This window comes from Oncorhynchus keta, chromosome 13, assembly GCF_023373465.1.
Source record: "Oncorhynchus keta strain PuntledgeMale-10-30-2019 chromosome 13, Oket_V2, whole genome shotgun sequence".
Taxonomy (NCBI): domain Eukaryota; kingdom Metazoa; phylum Chordata; class Actinopteri; order Salmoniformes; family Salmonidae; genus Oncorhynchus; species Oncorhynchus keta.
In genome coordinates this window covers 24416307-24443072 of record NC_068433.1, presented here as the reverse complement: position 1 = coordinate 24443072, position 26766 = coordinate 24416307, and the positions used below count along the sequence as shown (strand labels likewise).

At 44.3% G+C, this 26766-nt stretch overlaps 1 protein-coding gene across 2 annotated transcripts; it reads right to left on the bottom strand.

The window, feature by feature from the left end:
- Nucleotide 1: 1 nt before the first annotated feature.
- On the bottom strand, nt 2-26766 carry LOC118392114 (shootin-1). Of its 2 annotated transcripts, XM_052459811.1 has the most exons (18): nt 26625-26766; nt 25423-25661; nt 22288-22337; nt 22043-22103; nt 21695-21789; nt 21249-21429; nt 20859-20956; nt 20695-20776; nt 20497-20591; nt 18518-18664; nt 13423-13576; nt 13090-13234; nt 12814-12872; nt 7043-7140; nt 6892-6921; nt 6736-6789; nt 6217-6391; nt 2-819 (listed from the first exon to the last, which is right to left on the bottom strand). In XM_052459811.1, exons 4-18 carry the CDS (start codon nt 22050-22052, stop codon nt 668-670), a joined length of 1575 nt encoding a protein of 524 aa, XP_052315771.1. In that variant the 5' UTR covers nt 22053-22103; nt 22288-22337; nt 25423-25661; nt 26625-26766; the 3' UTR covers nt 2-667. The 2 variants fall into 2 exon arrangements, with proteins under 2 accessions (XP_052315771.1, XP_035639650.1); XM_035783757.2 differs by lacking the exons at nt 25423-25661; nt 26625-26766 and adding an exon at nt 23253-23577.

The following is a 26766-nucleotide window of genomic DNA, read 5'->3' as shown; positions in this document are numbered from 1 at the left end:
ATGTGAATAAAATATTGTATTATTTCTACTTTGAAGTATTTTTTTTACACAGCTGAAGCATAGCAGGTATTAGAGTGAAGTGACCCCCACACAAAAAGAGACAAGTATTCAGAGCATCGGGACAATAATGCACCAAGAATTCCACGATAAGAGCATCAATGCAGAACCACATTCTTCTCACTCTTTGCTTTTCTTGTTGCAACATTGAATGTGAATTGAGAGAAATTCATGGATGGGTTTTTTCTCACATCCAGCACAAGTAGAATATCCGTGTACATTCTTACTGCCACAGAAAGGTCTTTGCCATTGGCTTTACTACCCTTAACCTAGTGTTTCTTGATCCTGGCCTTGGTGATCCAAATGTAATTGTTTTCCCTAGCACTGCACAGCAGTTTCAAGTCATAAACTCATCACCAAGCTTGGATTATTTCAATCAGGAGTGTGCTGCTATGGCAAAAACAGAAATGCACACCCCTTTGGGTCTCCAAAACCCAACGATTAAGGTCAAGCCTTAACCCAAGCCACTCACATTTTAGTTACTATTATTATTAAAGGCAAAGGTTCCACATATACATCAAATATGTGGACTAGCTGGGGGTACACAAGGAGAGGTTTGGGAAACACTGTGGTACAGTATCCCAAAACTAGTCATCCGTTTTCCCAACTTTCAGATGTTCTCCTGGCAGATGATCAGTTTTGATTCTCTGATATGGGAGTTCCTCTTCTCTCTGTTTTGCTGGAGCCTCCGGAGTACAGGGGTGCTGCCACTCTCTCCTGCCCAGGGAAGTGCTCCTGCTGCTGGACTGCCCGGCTGGGGGTCTGGGGGAAAGACATGGTATATCAGCAATTTTTTTATCTAAAAAATAAAGTAAAATCTAAAATATTGTAGGTAAGTGAAAAACATCACTAAGGCTGCGTTTAGAAAGGCAGCCCAATTTATTTATTTTTTCTTTTGATCGATCACATCTTTTTTAACATCAGATCTTTTTCAGATTTGATCCGATTGGTCAAATGACCAAGTAGTGAAAATAAAAATCTGAATTGGACTGCTTGTCTAAACGTAGCCTGGGTAGGCTAATGATGTGTCCTCCTGGTCCCTTGTTTGTTATCATCTACATCAATCTTTCTCTTTAACGAACTTTGACCTAAAACCATTTCAAGCCATCCACGACCAGGCAAGTCCATCTTATAATGTAGCAAGATGGCGTAGCAGTCAGACGTCTTGTCGTGTCGTGTCCCTTGTATATATCGTTTTATATATATATATATATATATATATATATATATATTGTTGTTTTTTTAAACATATTTTCCTTCGCATATCTTTTAAAACATTTTGCTAAACCTCAACATCTAAATACTCTCCTGCAACCAGCCTCACCCAATGTAGCGTGGATCTGCTTTTTTTCCTAAAGTATTTATATTTACTTCGGATCCGGAACCCCTCAACTGAAGCTAGCCAGCTAACTACCAGCTATCAGTCAGCAAACCATTGCTGGCGGTCATCAGCTAACCGGTCATCAGCTAACCTTTAGCTCGGAAAGCTCTCGCCAGTTCGAACAACGTGACTCTAACCAGAGCATAACGGACCTATTATTTTTATTTTTTTATCCCCGGATTCCCACCGCAAACGGAACATTCTCATCTGGATCTTCACAACTAGCTAACTAGCTAACCGCAACCCCGGATGATTACTCCTGGCTAGCGTTTCCATCCACTTAGCTTGAAGCTAGCCCGGCCAGAGCTCCTGTGCTACCACCGAAGCATACTCCTGGGCTACAATATCCGGACCCACGACCGGTCTATCGATGTCACCACATGAAGAGGCATAAACAGACTTAACCCCATCGCGACGTCCCCCAAAGCCTTTCTAGCCCTTGCTATCTGCTTGCTTGCTAATTCGGCCTGCTAACTGCTAGCTTGTTTAGCCCTGGTCTGCTAACTGCTAGCTTGTTTAGCCCCGGCCTACTAACTGTTAGCTTGTTAGCACAGGCCTGCTAACTGTCTGAATCGCCGCGTCCCCAGCCAGCCCAACCACTCACTGGACCCATATTTACTTTCAATCTCTTTTCGATTTTTAATTCGATTATACCTCCCGGTAACCTGCCTCACCCAATGTGATACGGAATCGCTATTATTTTTAATTTTTAGAACACATTCAAGAACCTCCAGAAGCTAACCAGCTAACTAGCTACAAGCTATTTAGTCACTGCTAGCGGCTTTTACCTTCTGCACAGCCAGCCAGTTTTTTTTTACCTGGATAATACTCGCCAGTCCAGCTTCCCTGCCACATCCACCGCTGCCCCCTGGACACTGATCACTCGGCTACATAGCTGATGCATGCTGGACTGTCCATTAATCACGGTACTCCATTCTGCTTGTTTATGTTTTATCTGTCAGCCCCAGCCGCACTCAGGCTCTGTGTGTAGTTAATCCGACCCTCCCTGCCTAGTCAACGCCATTTTACCTGCTGTTGTTGTGCTAGCTGATTAGCTGTTGTTGTCTCACCTACTGTTTTAGCTAGCTCTCCCAATTCAACACCTGTGATAACTGTATGCCTCGCTGTATGTCTCTCTCAAATGTCAATATGCCTTGTATACTGTTGTTCAGGTTAGTTATCATTCTTTTAGTTTACAATGGAGCCCCTAGTTCCACTCTTCATACCCCCTTTGTCCCACCTCCCACACATGCGGTGACCTCACCCATTACAACCAGCATGTCTCATCATCACCCAGTGCCTGGGCTTACCTCCGCTGTACCCGGACCCCACCATACCCGTCTGCGCATTATGCCCTGAATATATTCTACCATGCCCAGAAATCTGCTCCTTTTGTTCTTTGTCCCCAACGCTCTAGGCGACCAGTTTTGATAGCCTTTAGCCGCACCCTCATACTACTCCTCCTCTGTTCCGCGGGTGATGTGGAGGTAAACCCAGGCCCTGCATGTCCCCAGGCACCCTCATTTGTTGACTTCTGTGATCGAAAAAGCCTTGGTTTCATGCATGTCAACATCAGAAGCCTCCTCCCTAAGTTTGTTTTACTCACTGCTTTAGCACACTCTGCTAATCCTGATGTCCTTGCCGTGTCTGAATCCTGGCTCAGGAAAGCCACCAAAAATTCTGAGATTTCCATACCCAACTATAACATTTTCCGTCAAGATAGAACTGCCAAAGGGGGAGGAGTTGCAGTCTACTGCAGAGATAGCCTGCAAAGTAATGTTATACTTTCCAGGTCCATACCCAAACAGTTCGAACTACTAATCTTAAAAATTACTCTCTCCAGAAATAAGTCTCTCACTGTTGCCGCCTGCTTACCGACCCCCCTCAGCTCCCAGCTGTGCCCTGGACACCATTTGTGAATTGATCGCCCCCCATCTAGCTTCAGAGTTTGTTCTGTTAGGTGACCTAAACTGGGATATGCTTAACACCCCGGCAGTCTACAATCTTAAGTTAGATGCCCTCAATCTCACACAAATCATCAAGGAACCCACCAGGTACAACCCTAAATCTGTAAACAAATACACCTCCCTCCAGCCGTCTTCAACCAGGATCTCAGCGATCACTGCCTCATTGCCTGTATCCGCCACGGAGCCGCAGTCAAACGACCACCCCTAAAACACTTCTGTGAGCAGGCCTTTCTAATCGACCTGGCCCGGGTATCCTGGAAGGACATTGACCTCATCCCGTCAGTTGAGGATGCCTGGTAATTCTTTAAAAGTAACTTCCTCGCCATTTTAGATAAGCATGCTCCGTTCAAAAATGCAGAACTAAGAACAGATATAGCCCTTGGTTCACTCCAGACCTGACTGCCCTCGACCAGCACAAAAACATTATGTGGCGGACTGCAATAGCATCGAATAGTCCCCGCGATATGCAACTGTTCAGGGAAGTCAGGAACCAATACACGCAGTCAGTCAGGAAAGCCAAGGCCAGCTTCTTCAGGCAGAAATTTGCATCCTGTAGCTCCAACTCCAAAAAGTTCTGGGACACTGTGAAGTCCATGGAGAACAAGAGCACCTCCTCCCAGCTGCCCACTGCACTGAGGCTAGGTAACACGGTCACCACCGATAAATCCATGATTATCGAAAACTTCAACAAGCATTTCTCAACGGCTGGCCATGCCTCCGCCTGGCTACTCCAACCTCGGCCAACAGCTCCACCCCCCCCGTAGCTACTCGCCCAAGCCTCTCAGGTTCTCCTTTACCCAAATCCAGATAGCAGATGTTCTGAAAGAGCTGCAAAACCTGGACCCGTACAAATCAGCTGGGCTTGACAATCTGGACCCTCTATTTCTGAAACTATCCGCCGCCATTGTCGCAACCCCTATTACCAGCCTGTTCAACCTCCCTTTCATATCGTCTGAGATCCCCAAGTATTGGAAAGCTGCCGCAGTCATCCCCCTCTTCAAAGGGGGAGACACCCTGGACCCAAACTATTACAGACCTATATCCATCCTGCCCTGCCTATCTAAGGTCTTCGAAAGCCAAGTCAACAAACAGGTCACTGACCATCTCGAATCACACCGTACCTTCTCCGCTGTGCAATCTGGTTTCCGAGCCGGTCACGGATGCACCTCAGCCACGCTCAAGGTACTAAACGATATCATAACGGCCATCGATAAAAGACAGTACTGTGCAGCCGTCTTCATCGACCTTGCCAAGGCTTTCGACTCTGTCAATCACCATATTCTTATCGGCAGACTCAGTAGCCTCGGTTTTTCTGATGACTGCCTTGCCTGGTTCACCAACTACTTTGCAGACAGATTTCAGTGTGTCAAATCGGAGGGCATGCTGTCCGGTCCTCTGGCAGTCTCTATGGGGGTGCCACTGGGTTCAATTCTCGGGCCGACTATTTTCTCTGTATATATCAATGATGTTGCTCTTGCTGCGGGCGATTCCCTGATCCACCTCTATGCAGACGACACCATTCTATATACTTCCGGCCCGTCCTTGGACACTGTGCTATCTAACCTCCAAACGAGCTTCAATGCCATACAACACTCCTTCCGTGGCCTCCAACTGCTCTTAAACGCTAGGAAAACCAAATGCATGCTTTTCAACCGTTCGCTGCCTGCACCCGCACGCCTGACTAGTATCACCACCATGGATGGTTCCAACCTTGAATATGTGGACATCTATAAGTACCTTGGTGTCTGGCTAGACTGTAAACTCTCCTTCCAGACTCATATCAAACATCTCCAATCGAAAATTAAATCTAGAGTCGGCTTTCTATTCCGCAACAAAGCCTCCTTCACTCACGCCGCCAAACTTACCCTAGTAAAACTGACTATCCTACCGATCCTCGACTTCGGCGACGTCATCTACAAAATAGCTTCCAACACTCTACTCAGCAAACTGGATGCAGTTTATCACAGTGCCATCCGTTTTGTCACTAAAGCACCTTATACCACCCACCACTGCGACCTGTATGCTCTAGTCGGCTCCAGGTCATCTACAAGTCCATGCTAGGTAAAGCTCCGCCTTATCTCAGTTCACTGGTCACGATGGCAACACCCACCCGTAGCACGCGCTCCAGCAGGTGTATCTCACTGATCATCCCTAAAGCCAACACCTCATTTGGCCACCTTTCGTTCCAGTTCTCTGCTGCCTGTGACTGGAACGAATTGCAAAAATCGCTGAAGTTGGAGACTTTTATCTCCCTCACCAACATCAAACATCTGTTATCTGAGCAGCTAACCGATCGCTGCAGCTGTACATAGTCTATCGGTAAATAGCCCACCCAATTTTACCTACCTCATCCCCATACTGTTTTTATTTATTTATTATTCTGCTCTTTTGCACACCAATATCTCTACCTGTACATGACCATCTGATCATTTATCACTCCAGTGTTAATCTGCAAAATTGTAATTATTTGCCTACCTCATGCCTTTTGCACACAATGTATATAGACTCTCTTTTTTTCTACTGTGTTATTGACTTGTTAATTGTTTACTACATGTGTAACTCTGTGTTGTCTGTTCACACTGCTATGCTTTATCTTGGCCAGGTCGCAGTTGCAAATGAGAACTTGTTCTCAACTAGCCTACCTGGTTAAATAAAGGTGAAATAAAATAAAATAAATAAATAAAATGTTGTACCATCAATTTAATGCCCGTGGACAAAACAATAACCAGAAAGGACACTGCAACCCTTAAAAACCCAAACTGACTGACTGTCCCCCAATTCCTAAAACAAAGGATGGAGATGCTACTGCACCTTGTATTTTGGTAGGGGTTATGGCAGTGGAGGGGGTGGAGCTGAGGGTGTCCTGTCCATCCGCCATGGCCCGTCTCCTTCTCTGTAGCACCATCTGTAGCTCTGCCTCCCCCACGTTTCGGCTTAACCTATTCCGTGACCATGTCCTCCTGTGGCCTTGGTGCTTTATGGTATCCTAGTAGAGGTAGTACAGTAGACAATCAGGATAGGTGAAGAGGAGGTTAAACCAATCAGGTCAAAGAAAATAAGAATTCAAAAGTACAGTAAACCAATTAGGGTACATTATTAATCCCGTCAACCTATTAGACTCACTTCTCTTGTAGAATTGAAAATCCTTAATTTTTTTCTTTTTTTCTTGTTGTTGTTGACATTCTTATTAAACCTTTATTTAACTAGGCAAGTCAGTTAAGAACAAATTCTTATTTACAATGACGGCCTACACCGGCCAAGCCTGGAAGACACTGGGCCAATTGTGCGCTGCCCTATGGGACTCCCAATTCTTAACTGATCCCATCTTACCAGCATTCCTTTCAGCTCCAGCGCGGCTGACTTTCTCTTCTCAATCCTCTGGTCCTGTGATTGAAAGATTCATTTATTAAAAGCATTTTAATATTAAATAAATCAATAGTCTTTTATAACAATTATTATAATGAGAAAGGTATCAAAAGTGCTCACCCTCCAGGCACAGTCATCTTCTGATCCGACCTGAAATAGGAGACAAAATGTCATATGTCTCACCACTGCAATTGTAGATAGCATGATTGATTGACTGATTGGTTGATTGATGATTGATTGATTGATTTATACATGCACTATCTAGCCCTACCTGTGGTCTCTGAGTGGGTCTCAGGACAATGCCTTTCTTTATCCTCTCCATCATCGCATCCACCGCTCGGGTCTTCATGTCCAAAGTAGGATCTGGCTCTGTTGGAGAAAGGGACACAACACAATGAATAGGCTACTTGAGCTGTGCTGTGTTGAACAATAGAACCAGGGTCTTAATTTCCCTCCTAAACCTGCCTTGAGTATCAAATCAAAATCAAATCAAATGTTATTGGTCACATGTGCCGAATACAACAGGTGTAGACTTTACAGTGAATTGCTTACACAGCAATGCAGAGTTAAAAAGTAAGACAAATATTTGCTAAATAAAAAAGGAAATGGTAACACAATAAAAACAATAAGGAGGCTGTATGCAAGTAGTACCAGCACTGAGTGAATATGCAGGGGTACGAGGTAGTTGAGGTAATACAGTATGTACATGTGGGGAGAGGTAAAAGTGACTTGGCAATCAGGATATATTATAAACAGAGTAGCAGCCAAGTATGTGAAGTGTGAAAGTTTGTCTATATGTGAGTGTGTGTGTGTGTGTGTGTGTGTGTGGCGTCAATATGCATGTGGGTGTTCTGTGTGTTTGAGCATATGTAGTGTGTGTTGGAGTGTCAGTGTAGTATGTGTGAGTGGGTGCGTAGAGTCAGCGCAAGAGTCAGTGCAAAACAATTAAGATAAAGAAATATCTGTGGCGCAGTGTTGTGGTGTCCCAACAGCCTTGGGTTCGATCCCAGGCTGTGTCACAACTGGCCGTGACCGGGAGTCCCATAGGGTGGGGCACAATTGGCCCACCGTAGTCCGAGTTAGAGGAGGGTTTAGCCGGGGGGGACTTTACTTCACTTAACTCGTCGAGCTCTAGCAACTCCTTGTGGCGGGCCGGGTGCCTGCAGGCTGACTGCGGTCGTCAGATGAACGGTGTATCCTCTGACACATTGGTGCAGCTGGCTTCCGGGTTAAGTGAGCGGGTGTTAAGAAGCGCGGCTTTGCAGGTCATGTTTCGGAGGACGCATGACTCGAGCTTCGCCTCTCCCAAGCCTGTTTTTGGAGTTGGAGCGATGAGACAAGACTGTAATCACGAAATTGGGGAGAAAAAAAGGGGGTAAAAATGAAAACATTACAGAGGGGGTCAATCAATGTAAATTGTGCGGGTAGCAATTTGATTAACTGTTCAGCATTCTTATGGCTTGGGTGTAGAATCTGTTCTGGTGCCTTTTGGTCACAGACTTGGCACTCCGGTACCGCTTGCTGTGTGGTAGCAGAAAGAACTCTCTATGACATTGATAGCTGGAGTCCTTGACCATTTGTTTTACCATCCTTTGGTATAGAGGTCCTGGAAGGCAGAGAGTTTGGCCCCAGTAATGTACTGGGCCGACGCACTACCCTCTGTAGCGCCTTGCAGTCGGGTGCCGAGCAGTTGCCATACCAAGCAGTGATGCAACCAGTCAAGATGCTCTCAATGGTGCAGCAGAATAACTTTTTGAGGATCTGAGGGCCCATGACACATATTTTCAGCCTCCTGAGGAAGAAGAGGCGTTATTGTGCCCTCATCACAAATGTGTTGGTGTGTTTGGTCCATGATAGCTCCTTAGTGATGTGGACACCGAGGAACTTGAAGCTCTCGACCCACTCTACAGCCCCATCGATGTGAATGGGGCGTGTTCGGCCCTCCGTTTCCTGCAGTCCACGATAAGCTCCTTTGTCTTGCCCACATTGATAGAGAGGTTGTTGCCCTGGCACCACACTGCCAGGTCTCTGACCTCCTCCTTATAGGCTGTCTTATTGTCGTCAGTGATCAGGCCTACCACTGCTGTGTTGTCGGCAAACGTAATGATGGTGTTGGAGTCGTGCACGGCCACGCAGACGTGGGTGAACAAAGAGTACAGGAGGGGACTGAGCACGCACCCCTGTGGGGTCCCCGTGTTGAGGGTCAGCATGGCGAATGTGTTGTTGCCTACCTTCACCACCTGGGGTCGGCCTGTCAGGAAGGATCCAGTTGCAAAGGGAGGTGTTCAGTGCCAGGGTTCTTAGCTTAGTGATGAGCTTGGTGTGTACTATGGTGTTGAATGCTGCACTGTAGTCAATTAACAGCATTCTCACGTAGGTGTTCCTTTTGTTCAGGTGGGAAAAGGCAGTGTGGAGTACAATAGAGATTGCGTCATCTGTGGATCTGTTGGGACATTATGCAAATTGGAGTGGGTCCAGAGTTTCTGGGATGATGGTGTTGATGTGAGTCATGTCCAGCCTTTCAAAGCATTTCGTGGCTACAGATGTGAGTGCTATGGGGCAGTAGTTATTTAGACAGTTTATCTTGGTGGTCTTAGGCACAGGAACAATGGTGGTTTGCTTGAAACATGTAGTTATTACAGACTGGATCAGAGAGAGGTTGAAAATATCAGTGAAGACACTAGCTGGTCAGCACATTCTCTGTGTATGGGTCTTGGTTATATATCTGGCCCTGCGACCTTGTGAATGTGATCCCTGCACAGCCGCATAGAGGTTCTAGATAATGTTTCTAACCTCTCTGGATTACAACCAAACAATGATCAGTGTACCATATTACGTATTGGATCGCATAAAAATACAACTTTTACATTATTGTGTCGTTTTTTACCAGTAAAATGGTCTGACGGTGAAGTGGACAGACTCGGTATTCTGATCCCTAAAAAAATAAAGGAACTTACTACAACCAATTTTAACAGAAAGTTGGCAAAAAATAGATAAGATCTTGCAACCATGGAAAGGTAAATACCTGTCTATTTGTGGGGAAATTACCCTGATTAATTCTTTAGGCATATCCCAGTTTACCTATTTACTTATGGCCCTGCCATTTAAGCAAAACGTATTTCACTTTATTTGGAACAGACAATAGTTATTTATATAGTGAATATGAGTTTGGGGGGAGCTACATTTATTAATTATGAAAGCACGAAACCTCTCACGAAATACACCAGTCATACATATCCAAGCTGTATCACAACTGGCTGTAATTGGGAGTCCCATAGGGCGGCGCACAATTGGCCCAGCGTTGTCCTGGTTCGGCCGGTGTTGGCCGTCATTGTAAATAAGAATTTGTTCTTAACTGACTTGCCAAGTTAAATAAATGTTAAAAATAAATAAATAATTAAAAATACAAAAATTACTATACAAAAAAATACAAAAATTACTATATTATACTTAAACCTGAACTGGTTCTCCAGTAGAGTAAGCATTGCTCACCCCTTGTTAAAAAATGTCCTACTTTACATTCATCCAGAAAATATCTTTGTAATGATATTATGAATAGGAAAGGTAGAGTTATGTCACATGTGCAGTTAACAAACATATATGAAAATGTTGCTTTATCCAAAATTACAACCAACTGATTGCAGCATTACCGCAAAAATTAGGAGGCAAGTGGACGGGGGAGAAGGTAGGGAACTTGTTTGTCTACCCTTTATTAAAGACCCAAATTTGCCTCAATTTTTTTATGTATCTAAAAACATATGCCAGTTTTACTTGCAGACCAAAATGTTGACGGCGGTGCCATACAGGTTGAAAAATAGTTGGGAAAAGATTTTCAACCATGCACATGGTTTATGAACTAATACGCAAAACAACGCTTGATTGAAAATGTAGTTTTTTATTTTAAATGATTATACAAAATTCTTGCCACAAACAGAATGTTATGGGGCATACAACCAACTTAGCTCTGCAAATGTTGCTATGAAGAGACAGAATCAGTAGATATCTGGTCACAGTTTCAGGAATGGCTGAAAAATCGAATCATTTACCTAAAATCACCCAACAAAAAGCACTCGACAATATAATCATATTTTTAGTAAAAACATGTATCTTTAACTTACAATCTGTCGATACTATGTGTTTACACGGGTTTGAAATTGATGTGAAACAGAAAAATATGGAAATCTAAAGAGGCCGGTTTACAGAGATAGGTGGGATGGACTGTGAGTAGCTGAGTGGTGCGTTTTAAAAGCTCATGTTCTATAATAGTTAGGACTGAAAAAATGAATAAGTACTATCTATCTAGATGCAATGTACAGTATATAGAAATATCAAATTACTTTATCCTTGCTATGTAATGTCATGACTGTCCTGTGAGGATCAGAATGGGTCAGGTCAGACTGACGAGATTGTGACAGTAACCAGGCCTCTCTCTCTCCCACAGAGGGGAAATGGGGAGCTGCTGGATCGTCAACCGTTCACACTCGGTCGTAAATTACAAGAGAGGGAGACTCTCGCTTGTTCTTTAGTATTAACCAAAGGAATGTCTTTGTTCACAGACAGTTTTGCCCGCCCAAAACTCTAACATCCAAAAAGTGATAATGGAACAATATTGCTAACATAACAATGTGGGAAATGGTCAGTGGGGAACTATGGAAAACAGATGTCATATTGTTTTACATTTTGTAATGTTATTACATTTTCATCCAATATGTTGTGAACACATATGAAAGTGATGAAGGTATTTGTGTTAATAAGATAGGAATGTGATTTTAGTTTTCTAATGAGATAATAGTTTTTGATATTCTTTGCACATTAAGTAGCCACGCCCCGAGTGCGGTCAGAGAGCTTGTCAGAATGACGGAACGCCCCTTTTTACTAAGAGTGCATAAAGGCTTGAAAGAGAATCAACCTTTAGACCAGGAAACTTGAGGTGGAGAGCTACACGTTTGGAATGGTTGACTCTTTGAACCTCAACACGAGGTGAAGAAATGAACTCACCTTCCTTTGGACCAGAGAGACAAAGAGTTGCAGCTCATGTCCATCGTGGTCCGAATCCTGAATACCAACACGAGGAGGAAGAGTCGAGAAGCTCACCTCAGACAATCACTGGTACAGCTGATTAGCTGTCTTAAGGCAAATATTGAGAAAAGCTCATCTAAGTGAGACTATCCTACTACGTTCATCACCAATGGGAACCGTCGACATGGCTGGTTATCGTCCAGAGTGAACAACAGTAGAAAACGGGAAAGGGGAGGGGAGATCCCTATTGGACAATCAGAGCCATATAGCTGGAACAACTTTCAGAGAAGGTTTGGTTCCGATCGAGATAAACGACAAACAAAGGCATTTCACACGTAAATACATTAATGATTTCTTATTCCAAACGGGCGGTGGTTCGTGTGTAAGATATATGATTAATGTACTTGACTGTACAATAAGTGTCCTTTTTCTCTCTCTCCCCCTCTCCATCTATGTTGTAACAAGCTGTCATATCTTGTCAGTCCACTAGGGACCTTTGTCTCATGTAAGTGTGTGTGTGTATTCTGTGTTATTATTTAGTTAGCTAGTAAATAAATGATTAAACCAATTTGTGTAGTACTGAATAATGCGCAAGTCTGGGGTTTTTGCAGATCCAAGAAGGTGACGATCGTTCAGAATGAGTATTTGATAAGAGGTAATGATTAATAAGATGGCTGTTTATTAACATTATAGGTAAAGACCTTATAGAGTTTAATTTGGAAGATGGTAACTCTCTAAACAACTTATTCTATGGTGCCCCAAATCTTCCTTACTTAATTGTTACATGGTTCATTTAATGGGGTAACAATTAAACATAGTTAGTGGATTAAATAACAGTCATCAGATTAATGAATGTAAAGTCACGACAGTAACTACTGCAACTACAAAAAACAAGTGCCATGTATGTAAAATGTGTGTAGAATGTACATGTAACAACAAAAGAAAAAGCTATATTAACTAAGTTTATTTTTGTCCTCCGAAGAGGGTGGAAATGCGTAATAATAACTTGGTAAGAACACTCACTATTCTTATCAATGTTGTTGGCTGACTCCTTCCTCTTGTTGCGAAGGACGACTAAGGGACTGAAGAGGGGAAGAAGAGAAAGTGTTGCAGAAGTTGTTTATTTAATCAAATTAACTAAATTATTTAATCAAACGTACCTATGGGTATTACCATCACCTTGCTTTGTAACAAAGGTCAACAAGTTTTCATTTTCAATGTAAGTTCCAGTTGTTTGAAATAGGATACCTCTACCAGCTAATATCGTGGTTATGTATTTATAGTATATAGAATACCTACTCAACAGCAGTACTGGAGGACGGTGGGGGCAGGGGTGGTGGAGGAGGAGGAGGAGGTAGTGGAGGAGGAAGTGCAGGGGTTGAGTTGTCCTTCTCTGAAACCAGGTCTTTCTCTGCGTCTGTCAGCCTATCCTCAAGCTGTTTCACTAAAACGAAGAGAAAGTACCACCAACCACAAGTGTGTCATATTTGAATACCGTAAAATAGCATTTGTTTGAATATTGAAAATGGGGCAACTTCAGATGGTTATAGTGTTGTTTTTTTGTAATTAAATATTTGAATTGTGCATCAGTGTCCTATGCTCACTGTGACCAAACTTCATCTGTAAATGTACCTTCCCCCTGAAGCTGGGTGACAGTGTTCTGAGCCTCCCTGAGCTGGGTGTCCATGGTCCTCCTCTCCTCCTCACTGCTCTCCAGTTGGCCTCTGACACATTGCAGCTCAGACATAACACTGCTCTCTTCCAGAGCACACTCGGTCGGTTCCACCTTTGATAGTCATGTACAGCAACATGTATTAGACTTACTGACTATTTTTTAGGTTTTGTTGTACTTTTACCCCTTTTTCTCCGCAATTGGTAGTTACAGTTTTGTCCCATCGCTGCAACTCCCCTACGGACTCGGGAGAGGTGAAAGTATGGTGGAAATGACAAGATTATGTTATTATGGTTGTTTTATGCAACAGAATAAGCGGTTGTTAGAACGCTCATCTATGCGTGTTCTACTGAGGATGGGCCTCTGGAAGATTTACAATGTCTTTGGGGATACCGCATTCCAGAGCATGAGTTAATGTTTCTGTTCAATACGGTACCAGGGAGAGAATCAAATCAAATCAAATCACATTTTATTTGTCACATACACATGGTTAGCAGATGTTAATGCGAGTGTAGCGAAATGCTTGTGCTTCTAGTTCCGACAATGCAGTAATAACCAACAAGTAATCTAACTAACAATTCCTAAACTACTGTCTTATACACAGTGTAAGGGGATAAAGAATATTTACATAAGGATATATGAATGAGTGATGGTACAGAGCAGCATAGGCAAGATACAGTAGATGGTATCGAGTACAGTATATACGTATGCATATGAGATGAATAATGTAGGGTATGTAACATTATATAAGGTAGCATTGTTTAAAGTGGCTAGTGATATATTTACATCATTCCCATCAATTCCCATTATTAAAGTGGCTGGAGTTGAGTCAGTGTCAGTGTGTTGGCAGAGGCCACTCAATGTTAGTGGTGGCTGTTTAACAGTCTGATGGCCTTGAGATAGAAGCTGTTTTTCAGTCTCTCGGTCCCAGCTTTGATGCACCTGTACTGACCTCGCCTTCTGGATGATAGAGAGGGGTGAACAGGCAGTGGCTCGGGTGGTTGATGTCCTTGATGATCTTTATGGCCTTCCTGTAACATCGGGTGGTGTAGGTGTCCTGGAGGGCAGGTAGTTTGCCCCCGGTGATGCGTTGTGCAGACCTCACTACCCTCTGGAGAGCCTTACGGTTGAGGGCGGAGCAGTTGCCGTACCAGGTGGTGATACAGCCCGCCAGGATGCTCTCGATTGTGCATCTGTAGAAGTTTGTGAGTGCTTTTGGTGACAAGCCGAATTTCTTCAGCCTCCTGAGGTTGAAGAGGTGCTGCTGCGCCTTCTTCACGATGCTGTCTGTGTGAGTGGACCAATTCAGTTTGTCTGTGATGTGTATGCCGAGGAACTTAAAACTTGCTACCCTTTCCACTACTGTTCCATCGATGTGGATAGGGGGGTGTTCCCTCTGCTGTTTCCTGAAGTCCACAATCACCTCCTTAGTTTTGTTGACGTTGAGTGTGAGGTTATTTTCCTGACACCACACTCCGAGGGCCCTCACCTCCTCCCTGTAGGCCGTCTCGTCGTTGTTGGTAATCAAGCCTGTTGTGTCGTCCGCAAACTTGATGATTGAGTTGGAGGCGTGCGTGGCCACGCAGTCGTGGGTGAACAGGGAGTACAGGAGAGGGCTCAGAACGCACCCTTGTGGGGCCCCAGTGTTGAGGATCAGAGGGGAGGAGATGTTGTTACGTACCCTCACCACCTGGGGGCGGCCCGTCAGGAAGTCCAGTACCCAGTTGCACAGGGCAGGGTCGAGACCCAGGGTCTCGAGCTTGATGACGAGCTTGGAGGGTACTATGGTGTTGAATGCCGAGCTGTAGTCGATGAACGGCATTCTCACATAGGTATTCCTCTTGTCCAGATGTGTTAGGGCAGTGTGCAGTGTGGTTGAGATTGCATCGTCTGTGGACCTATTTGGGCGGTAAGCAAATTGGAGTGGGTCTAGGGTGTCAGGTAGGGTGGAGGTGATATGGTCCTTGACTAGTCTCTCAAAGCACTTCATGATGACGGAAGTGAGTGCTACGGGGCGGTAGTCGTTTAGCTCAGTTACCTTAGCTTTCTTGGGAACAGGAACAATGGTGGCCCTCTTGAAGCATGTGGGAACAGCAGACTGGTATAGGGATTGATTGAATATGTCCGTAAACACACCGGCCAGCTGGTCTGTGCATGCTCTGAGGGTGCGGCTGGGGATGCCGTCTGGGCCTGCAGCCTTGCGAGGGTTTACACGTTTAAATGTCTTACTCACCTCGGCTGCAGTGAAGGAGAGACAGCATGTTTTCGTTGCAGGCCGTGTCAGTGGCACTGTATTGTCCTCAAAGTGGGCAAAAAAGTTATTTAGTCTGCCTGGGAGCAAGACATCCTGGTCCGTGACTGGGCTGGATTTCTTCCTGTAGTCCGTGATTGACTGTAGACCCTGCCACATACCTCTTGTGTCTGAGCCGTTGAATTGAGATTCTACTTTGTCTCTGTACTGACGCTTAGCTTGTTTGATAGCCTTGCGGAGGGAATAGCTGCACTGTTTGTATTCGGTCATGTTACCAGACACCTTGCCCTGATTAAAAGCAGTGGTTCGCGCTTTCAGTTTCACGCGAATGCTGTCATCAATCCACGGTTTCTGGTTAGGGAATGTTTTAATCGTTGCTATGGGAACGACATCTTCAACGCACGTTCTAATGAACTCGCACACCGAATCAGCGTATTCGTCAATGTTGTTATCTGACGCAATACGAAACATATCCCAGTCCACGTGATGGAAGCAGTCTTGGAGTGTGGAGTCAGCTTGGTCGGACCAGCGTTGGACAGACCTCAGCGTGGGAGCCTCTAGTTTTAGTTTCTGTCTGTAGGCAGGGATCAGCAAAATGGAGTCGTGATCAGCTTTTCCAAAAGGGGGGCGGGGCAGGGCCTTATATGCGTCGCGGAAGTTAGAGTAACAATGATCCAAGGTTTTTCCACCCCTGGTTGCGCAATCGATATGCTGATAAAATTTAGGGAGTCTTGTTTTCAGATTAGCCTTGTTAAAATCCCCAGCTACAATGAATGCAGCCTCCGGATAAATTGTTTCCAGTTTGCAAAGAGTTAAATAAAGTTCGTTCAGAGCCATCGATGTGTCTGCTTGGGGGGGGGGATATATACGGCTGTGATTATAATCGAAGATAATTCTCTTGGTAGATAATACGGTCTACATTTGATTGTGAGGAATTCTAAATCAGGTGAACAGAAGGATTTGAGTTCCTGTATGTTTCTTTCATCACACCATGTCTCGTCAGCCATAAGGCATACGCCCCCGCCCCTCTTCTTACCAGAAAGGTGTTTGTTTCTGTCGGCGCGATGCGTGGAGAAACCCGTTGGCTGCACCGCTTCGGATAGCGTCTCTCCAGTGAGCCATGTTTCCGTGAAGCACAGAACGTTACAGTCTCTGATGTCCCTCCGGAATGCTACCCTTGCTCGGATTTCATCAACCTTGTTGTCTAGAGACTGGACATTGGCAAGAAGAATGCTAGGGAGTGGTGCACGGTGTGCCCGTCTCCGGAGTCTGACCAGAAGACCGCCGCGTTTCCCTCTTTTTCGGAGTCGTTTTTTTGGGTCGCTGCATGCGATCCATTCTGTTGTCCTGTTTGTAAGGCAGAACACAGGATCCGCATCGCGAAAAACATATTCTCGGTCATACTGATGGTGAGTTGACGCTGATCTTATATTCAGTAGTTCTTCTCGACTGTATGTAATGAAACCTAAGATGACCTGGGGTACTAATGTAAGAAATAACACGTAAAAAAAACAAAAAACTGCATAGTTTCCTAGGAACGCGAAGCGAGGCAGCCATCTCTGTCGGCGCCGGAAGTAACAGATGGCTCCAGTATGGAGTTGGGGGACCAAACACTGGTCTCTACACAATGAGTTCTTGTGTTTTTACAGCATAGACTGTCTGCTGTGAATTATAATTATCTTTCATACAAATCTAAACCTTGTGACCCATTCCATACATCTGTTGCGTGTCATATAGACTGAAGGAGGATGGACTTTGCTATAAAATGCTGTGGCTCAAACCATCTCTTTGAGTTCTCATTGATCACCTCCAGGGGTGATTACCAACCAGCTTCATTACTGCAGTAATTAAATAATGAAGTTTGATTGTTTTGAAGAAATCTTAAAAGTTGCTTATTTTGATTACAATAATTCCACCACAAAGGTCAAGAGTCATGCGTCCTCTGAAACACGACTCTGCCAAGCTGCACTGCTCGATTAACTTGGAAGCCAGCCGCACCAATTTGTCAGAGGAAACACTGTTTAGCTGGCAACTGAAGTCAGCTTGTAGGCGCCTGGCCCACCATAAGGAGTCGCTAGAGCGCAATGGCACAAGGAAATCCCACCCCTAACCCAGACAATGCTGGGCCAATAGTGCCCCACATCATGGGTCTCCCAGTCACAGCCGGCTAGGATCGAACCCGAGTCTGTAGTGACGCCTCAAGCACTTTGATGCAGTGCCTTAGACCGCTGTGCCACTCGGGAGACCTAGACCTATACATTTAAATGTAACCTATTCAGATCCATTGCTCAGGTATTATACGCCAACAAATACACTGTAGTTTCTTTTTTTTACCCCCTTTTTGTGATTACAATCTTGTCTCATCGCTGCAACCTCTCAACAGGCTTGGGAGATGCAAAGGTCGAGTCATGCGTCCCCCGAAACATGGCTTAACCCGGAAGCCAGCCTGCGGACTGAAGTCAGCCTGCGGGCGCAAGGAGTCGCTAGAGCGCAATGAGCCAAGTAAAGCCCCCCCCCCCGGCCAAACCCAGATGACGCTGGGCCAATTGTGCGCCGCCTTATGGGACTCACGGTCACGCCCGGTTGTGATCGAACCCTAGGCTGTAGTGACACTGCAACACTGCATGGCAGTGCCTTAGACCACTGTGCCACTCAGGAGGCCTAATATACTGTAGTTTCAAAGAGACTCGAACATTGCCTCTCACTCACTCACTCACTCACTCACTCACTCACACATACACTCTCACTCACACACACACTCTCACTCACACACACACACACACACACACACACACACAATCTACCTGGTTTCGGTAGTAGCGTTTTATCTCCTGTAGGGTACTGCTGATGTGGGCCACCTGTTCCAGAGCATGTTGGAGCTGGAGACTGGTCTCTGAACTCTGCTGCAGCACCATGCTCTGTCTCTGGGTCTCCTTCTGCTTCACCAACGCCTGCCAGTCAGTCAATCAATCCATCAATCATGAATCAATCAATTGTCAATCACTCATTTGCTTTTTCATATTTTGTTTTGGATGTGCAAGAGTTATGACCAGCATACAGTCATCAGAGGTATGACTAGTGGAAAGGGGTGGTAATGAAGTCAAATTAAATGAATATGGAATCCCATACAGAATGATGCCAAATTCCCTTCCAGTGGCATAGATAAAGCTGTAATGTGAAGCTGTAAATGGTCAAATGATAGTGAAACTAGGTTTAACAAAACCGTTACAGTCAGAGACAGTGAGTTTAGGAATTGAAGTGAGTCACTTTCACTTTTGGCTCCCACGAGGTCGAACACAGTGAAGGTGTCGCGACAGCAGTCATCTGTGTGTTTGACTACACATCATCATCACAGTTAACAAAACAACCAGTCCCATATTTACTCCCAATTACCCTGGTGTAAGCACTCTAAAGTCCTATAGCACAAGGCTACTTTCACACAGCTAGGGACCAAGTAGGGAGTGCTGTTTGACAAGGGAAAGGGGCTGCTGGTTTCCACACAATATCCACGCACGCATGCACAGACACACACACACACACACATGCTTAGCTAAGTTATTTCCTATTTGAGGCCCACATCATTATTATGCAGCACGACACATGCGGAGAGAGAAGACCTATGAATGGGGAGTGTGTTTTCAAAACATGTGAAAGTAGACAAATAGAGGCTTCATACACACACACACACACACACACACACACCATCAAACAAATAATGCTTCGCATTGCATTAAGAGTAAAGGAGGCTGAGTTGTGTGGTTGTCTCAGAACAGTAGGGGTCCTTTTCACAGGTAAGGATCCCTGCGAGGCGTCCCATTATGTGCCTGTCTGGCAAATAGCGAACAGCGTGCACAAAGGCGACAATTGCCAGCATTCAATGTAAAGTGTCAAGCTAAAGGCGGGGTTGTGTTTAAAGCTATAGTCCCCGTTCTCAAACTGCCGCCGTGATGGATGCTCATTATAAAGCGAGGGGGGCTCTAAGAGGGGAGACTACTTTTGTTGTCCTCCTAGACGCCCGTAAAAAAAATAGAAGGAAAAGATAGCCACCTTTGTTTACAAAAGGGCCAGCTGGGGAAACGTGAGGTGTGTGTGTGTGTGTGTGTGTGTGTGTGTGTGTGTGTGTGTGTGTGTGTGTGTGTGTGTGTGTGTGTGTGTGTGTGTGTGTGTGTGTGTGTGTGTGTGTGTGTGTGTGTGTGTGTGTGTGTGTTTACAAAGTGACCAGCCTGCCTGTGTCCCTCCCTTCTCACACCTCTTTGTATTTGTTTGGCTAATTTGTCCTCTTTAATGAATACAGAATGAATGTGTGTATCTACCCCACCCCTCTCCCCGTGCGCCCCACAATATGCCCCCTGTCTGAATGAGGAAGTGAGTGTCTGAATGAGGAAGTGAGGAAGTAGCCCTGCCCTCCCTCTGTCCAATGATCCTCCATTCACTAGGACTGCCCCCGGGGCCCTGGTTGAGGCCACTGCTGCTCCTTGTCTTCCTATGGCATGCCACCTATAGGAGTGTGAGATGGGTGCACACTCGCACGCACACACACACACACACACACGCTGAGAAAACAGAAACGCATACGCATGTACACAAAACGCACAGAAATTAAATACACAAACGGAAACACATACGCATGTACACAAAACGCACAGAAATTAAATACACAAACGGAAACACATACGCATGTACACAAAACGCACAGAAATTAAATACACAAACGGAAACACATACGCATGTACACAAAGCGCACAGAAATTAAATACACAAACCGAAACACAGGGTTGTGTACCTGGTGAGCAAAGACCTCAGCGTGCTGTCTGAGACTCTGTTCCAGGTCCAGTTTCTGACTGATCTCTGTGAACTCCTCTGTCACTAGCTGGGATACTATGGACCCACATACACATAAAACATTGCATGTGACTTTGGTATGAGGTGAATGGAGAGTATATCATGAGGAACACCGGTATGTGTCTGAGTGGGGTCTCACCTCTCTTCATCTTATTCATGTTCTTGTTCTGCTTGGACAGTTTCTTCAGTATGGCCTCTTTCTCCCCAATCTCTAGGGCCAACTGAGTGGCACATGTAGAAGAGTGGGAAACAATAAATACTTATAAAGTTTTACTTAGTACACACACACACACTGCTATCTACCTGTTCTTCGAGCTGGCTCTGCTCTCTCTTCAGTGAATCGACCTGCTCACACAACTGCATCTTCTCCCCCAGCAGCTGTTCCACTGAGGCCTGCAGCTCTGACCATGATGGAGTGAGAGAGAGGGTGGGTGGGGGAGAGAGAGCGAGAAAGGGGGAGAGAGAGGAGGAGAAGGAGAGAGAAAGTGAAATGTGAGAGAGGAAGATAAGCAGGTATCTTATATCTCTTTACATTTTCTTGGTCCGTCGGGTAAAAGTACAAAAAACAATCCTCTCAAATCTCAATTCTAATGCCTTGTCATACTGGTATCTCTCACTCATGTTCATACATTATACAGTATGTGTTCGGGATGGTAGTTGTTGTGTATGGTGGATCTCAGAATGTCTCTATACCTCTGATCTGTGCCTGTCCTTGCAGCACAGCCTCCTCACCGCTGTCCCCATCGGGGTTGGGGTCGACCCCCTGGTCAGACTCCAGGTCAAAGGTCATGGTGGCCATGTATTCAGGAAGCTTAGGGAGGAGTGGCAGCAGAGCTTGGCTCCTCCTCTTCAGAACCTTGTTCTCTTTTGTCACCTTTGTGTTCAAGGAGAAAGATATCTGTTAAGAGCAGTGTTATTTATTCCACAGGGCGTGCAGGCTTTTGTTCCCGCCTAGTAGTGATTCAACTTATGAACTAATCATTGAGCCCTTAATCATTAGCTGACTTGTCTGTGTTAGTACTGGGCTGGCACAAAACGTGCACACCCAAGTGGGACACTGATTGGTTCAGTGGATGACATCACTGAGACATTCTTTGGAGTTCCAAAGCTGTCGCATGACGAACTACAATACACCCCACCTTGACAGCGAGGGCCTCTGCACTCTCCCTGCAGGAGCGTTCAATCTGGAACTGCATCTCTAGAACATCCATCTCCTTCAACAGCTGAGAGGATACTGAGGAGAGAGGGGGAGAGAGACAATGGGAGTGTGGAGAGAGAGAATGGGAGAGAGAGAGAGAGAGAGAGAGAGAGAGAGAGAGAGAGAGAGAGAGAGAGAGAGAGAGAGAGAGAGAGAGAGAGAAAGCTGGTATTAGGCTGCTGGATGAATGGACTCCTACAATTGGTGCGCATTTATTCTCATTACGGAAGCTTCATTGGAAAGCTGAGCTCCCACCATGTAATCAAGGATGTTGACTGGTGCAGCTCACCTTCCTCCATCTCAGACAGCTTCTGACTGGCCTCATCCCTCTGCTTTTCCAGAATCTCACACTACAGGACAGATCAAACAAACAGACACATGAACAGAGAAATCAGTCACATCTTACTTACTTTTTATTGCATAAGAAAGTAAATAAACAACGTGCTTGGAGTTATTAGTATAAGATCTTGGGGGGTGGGGGGGGGGGGGTTCAATAGAGGAACACTGGGGCATCACAGATGCTATTGAAGATACCTGAATATCTCCTTCATCTTCAGAGGAGCAACTGCTTTCTCCACTCGAAGCTGAGAAAATGGAGAAAAAGTTATTCCAGAACAGAAACAAAATGTTCAGTTATTACAGCTCTGAATCATGAATAAGTGGTCAATAAATGAGGAAGAACGACATTCGAAACCAAATGAGTCAGGTTTTCACTACAGATGTTGGATCTTAATTTGAGCCAGTTTGCTACAGCAGTAAACATAATTCTGCAGCAACAGGAAATGTGAATTATTATGTGGATTAAAATGAATGGACATTTTAGTATGGCATGATGCAGTTTTCATATGGGAAAATCAAGTCTGAAATTTCAAAGTGGGAAATTACAAACGTCAGAAGCCTCTTTAAACCTCAAATACACTACAAGTTTAACATCTCCTGCATTGCAGGACAGTTCTCCTGCAAAGGGTGATCAAATTAAGATTTTTTTTACTTCTGCAGTACTTTACAGGCCCTAAAAGAGGAAGCTCCACCTTCTGTGAGAATTACAGGAAGAGATTCCGGAAGTCTCACTTGAACAGGGATCTGAACCATGCCTTTCCCATAACCACCCAGGATTATTATTAATGGAAGCATTATTAACACATATCCTACCAAAAAGGTTAACATTGAAATGGAACATAGGCTATACAGTCGTTTATGGGACTGGCATGCGCATTAGCCATATACAGTACCTGCAATAATGGGTAGGCTTTGTCGTCATCAAGCAAAGCTTTACACAAGGTTAGGGATATCAGAAATATTTCCATAATTCACATGAAATATCAGATAGTCACTTAAGTATTTGTCTAAATAAGTCCATGACACCTTTCTCACTTCCACATTCATTTACCCTCAAATGCATACCTAATTTCAAACAACAAACGCTGTTAGTAAGGTATGGAATTTGGACCAGTTGATATACCAGTTTAATAATACCCCTGAATCGTTGACAGTCTCACCTGCAGCAGTGCTGTTTTCCCCTTGGAACGACATGATTACCCAGCTAGCCTCCGGTTCTTTCGCCTCTGGTTCTATTGCCTGTGGTTCTATAGGCTTTGGTTCTATAGCATATGGCTCTATAGCCTCTGGTTTTAGCCTAAGGTTCTATAGTCTCTGGTTCTATAGCCTCTGGTTCTGTAGCCTCTGGTTCTATAGCCTCTGGTTCTATAGCCTCTGGTTCTATAGCTTATGGCTCTATAGCCACTGGTTCTCGCCTCGGGTTCTCTGACTCCCTGACAACAGTCTCCTTGTTCTGTTCTGACTCAGGCCTTTGACCAGCACACACATTCCCACAAACACACACACACCCAGTGTGTAGGAAAGGGAACCGAAAGTCTTGACTTGAAGTGATACAAGACAGGGAGTTGTTCACACATACTCATACCAGTAGTGAAAAAACTATAATTGTGCATATTTTAGTAATTTAGCACAGGGTTTCCCAAACTCCGTCCAGGGGCCCCCCTCCTGAATGTAAGTTTTTGTTTTTTTCCCTAGCGCTACGCAACTGATTCAAATAACCAACTCATCATCAAGTTTTGATTATTTGAATCACCTTTGTAGTGTTAGGGCAAAAACCAGACCAAGAGACCCTTATTTAGCAGACACTTTTATCCAAAGCGACTTAAAGTGGTGAGTGCATCCATTTCCCCCCCTCTTCTGGGTCCCCATGAGGGTCAACCCCACAACCTCGGTGTTGCACAACCAACTGAGCCACACAGGTCCACATTTTAAGGTTAGGACCACTACATTGAATTCTTCCATCCTAACATTGTCATCGATGACATCTCTGCATGTCCTTAAAAGATCACCTTCTTCCACTAAACACCTGAAGTATCCCCAGCCTCAGTAAGAAATTGTGCACTCCAGTTGACATCTCTAATGGGGACACTGTCTTTGTAAATCTACAGTAAAATCAAAGTGTGTCTGTCAGGAGAAACCATTCCTGGTATCTTCATATTACAGTAGAGGAACATATTGTATGCGAACCAAATGGCACCTTATTCCCTATGTAGTGCACTACTTTTGAACTTGACCCATTGGGCTTAGGTCAAAAGTAGTCCACTAGATATGGGATAGGGTGCTATTTGGGACACAACCCTTGACCTCTGTTTGCAGTCTTAACAGAGATCTGCCATTAAAAACTTTTAAAAATCATCCTGGAAATGACATGACATAGATTGGGAAGAAGAACCCTCAATTATTCACACACACACACACACACACACACACACACACACACACACACACACACACACACACACACACACACACACACACACACACACACACACACACACACACACACACACACACAACCAATTGCTCAGACTATTCTCCCCCATGTTATTTATTCATAATCCCTAGAGTGGATATTGTTGTTTTTAGCAGCACACAACTTCACAGGGACCAGGCCTATGTCTGGTAAGGGCAGAGACCTCAGTTCCAGCCCTGATGTTCGGATTAATAATAAAACAACGTGTAATAAATACCAGCATTGTGAAGGGAAAGACTGAATTGAGCAACAATCAACCCAAAAAGAACAGTACTTACTGACTGTCATACTTTTCAGCAGTAGAATGATTTTCCAGTACTGATAGACTGACCCATGGTGCTACTTTAAAACTGGTTGGATGGTCTCATTTGTCATCCTGAGAGATTGGGTGTGGTGGGACGCTGCAGCACTTAGCCTATGTTCTCTCCGGGAGAGTTTTTATTGTGAGGTTTTTGTGAGAACGGATTGCAGCGGCTTGGGTAGCGTAGCTACATTGCAACCAAACGTCATTGTGAACGTCATTACTTTGCAAACAGACCCACAATAACCATGGCACAAATATAACACAAAACTAGAGGGAGTGGGACACACCAATACAAATAGGCTACTGTTGAAAAAAACTATCTATGAAACAACTCGTGCTTTTGATTTATCAAACATGCGTTTACCTCATCTCTTACACTATAAACCATTGTGAATGTGCCAAAATGTTTTTTTTTTAACACATAGGTTTCTAGATCAATAACAAACATTTATGGTTTTGATAAATGTGATTTTGATCACGATGCGCCCCATCAGACCAGTCAATTTGCAGGCTTGTCTGTCACCGTGGATAGGCTTGTAGATCTGTCTGTCACCGTGGATATGTGGCCCCCAGGCTTGTAGATCTGTCTGTCACCGTGGATACGTGGCCCCCAGGCTTGTAGATCTGTCTGTCACCGTGGATACGTGGCCCCCAGGCTTGTAGATCTGTCTGTCACCGTGGATACGTGGCCCCCAGGCTTGTAGATCTGTCTGTCACCGTGGATACGTGGCCCCCAGGCTTGTAGATCTGTCTGTCACCGTGGATACGTGGCCCCCAGGCTTGTGGATCTGTCTGTCACCGTGGATACGTGACACTTTGTTACATCAATTACAGAAGGGTGATGAAGGTGAAATTGTCACATAATATCATGGCTGTCTGTTGGCATTAGCAGGGGACATTATCCCAGGGAAAGACTTGTGGAGCACTACTGGGCACATAAACAAATAGGTGGAACAAATTGGTGGAGAGAGCGTAGTGAGGTGTAGGCCTGACCTTAGTTGACCTGGTAGTGATTAAAAACTGTTATATGATGTTTTTCCTGAGTCACTAATGAGTTGGTAACATTTAACACAAAGGCTAGCACAGTTGAATATAGTCACAAAGTCACTATTAGCCTACCCCCCCATACACATTGTCAATCGAAAGAATCTGACCCTTCCACCGTTCTTTTTCGCTCCTATTTGTACGTTTTGTAATCGTTGTAAAGACTGATTCCATGCATTAGAGCATTACCTATCTTTTATCAAAGCAAACCAATGTGACACATTCGATTCATTCTTTTAAAGCCATAACCATCATGGAATTCATTGAATAAAATGTTGTCGCTTTGGATGGATCACAAGGTATCCACATCGGGGGAAATTGTGAGGAAAATATTTAGATAAAATATGTTCAGAATTATTTCAGAACTATTCATGGTTCTACACCTTTGTGGTTGATAAAAGGCATGCCATTATAACAATTGTTAGAGGTTGTCCATGGCCAATTTCTAGAAGTTCCATAAAATTGTTTAGTTTTACAATTAGGCTGTTCGACCAACTCATCTAATATTTTTGCATACGAAATAAGACTATTTACATTGATTGCTGCAAAATAAATCTACATGTTGTTGCTGTTTTCAGATGTTTTTTGTTAGTTGTATAACTATTTATTTATACATCTTTGTTTATTGAAACATGAAGAATATATATTAAAATACTGTTTTACATCAATATGTTCAAATAAACGATTTATGAGATTAATAACTATACAAACATTTATTCAGACAGTGCAACGATCGTCTTCGTGAGAAAGAGAGGAGGTCCAAAGCGCAGAGTGGTAATTGTTCATGATGATTTTTTTTAATAGAAACGAACTGAACACTGAAATACAAAACAGTAAACGATGTGAACAGAAC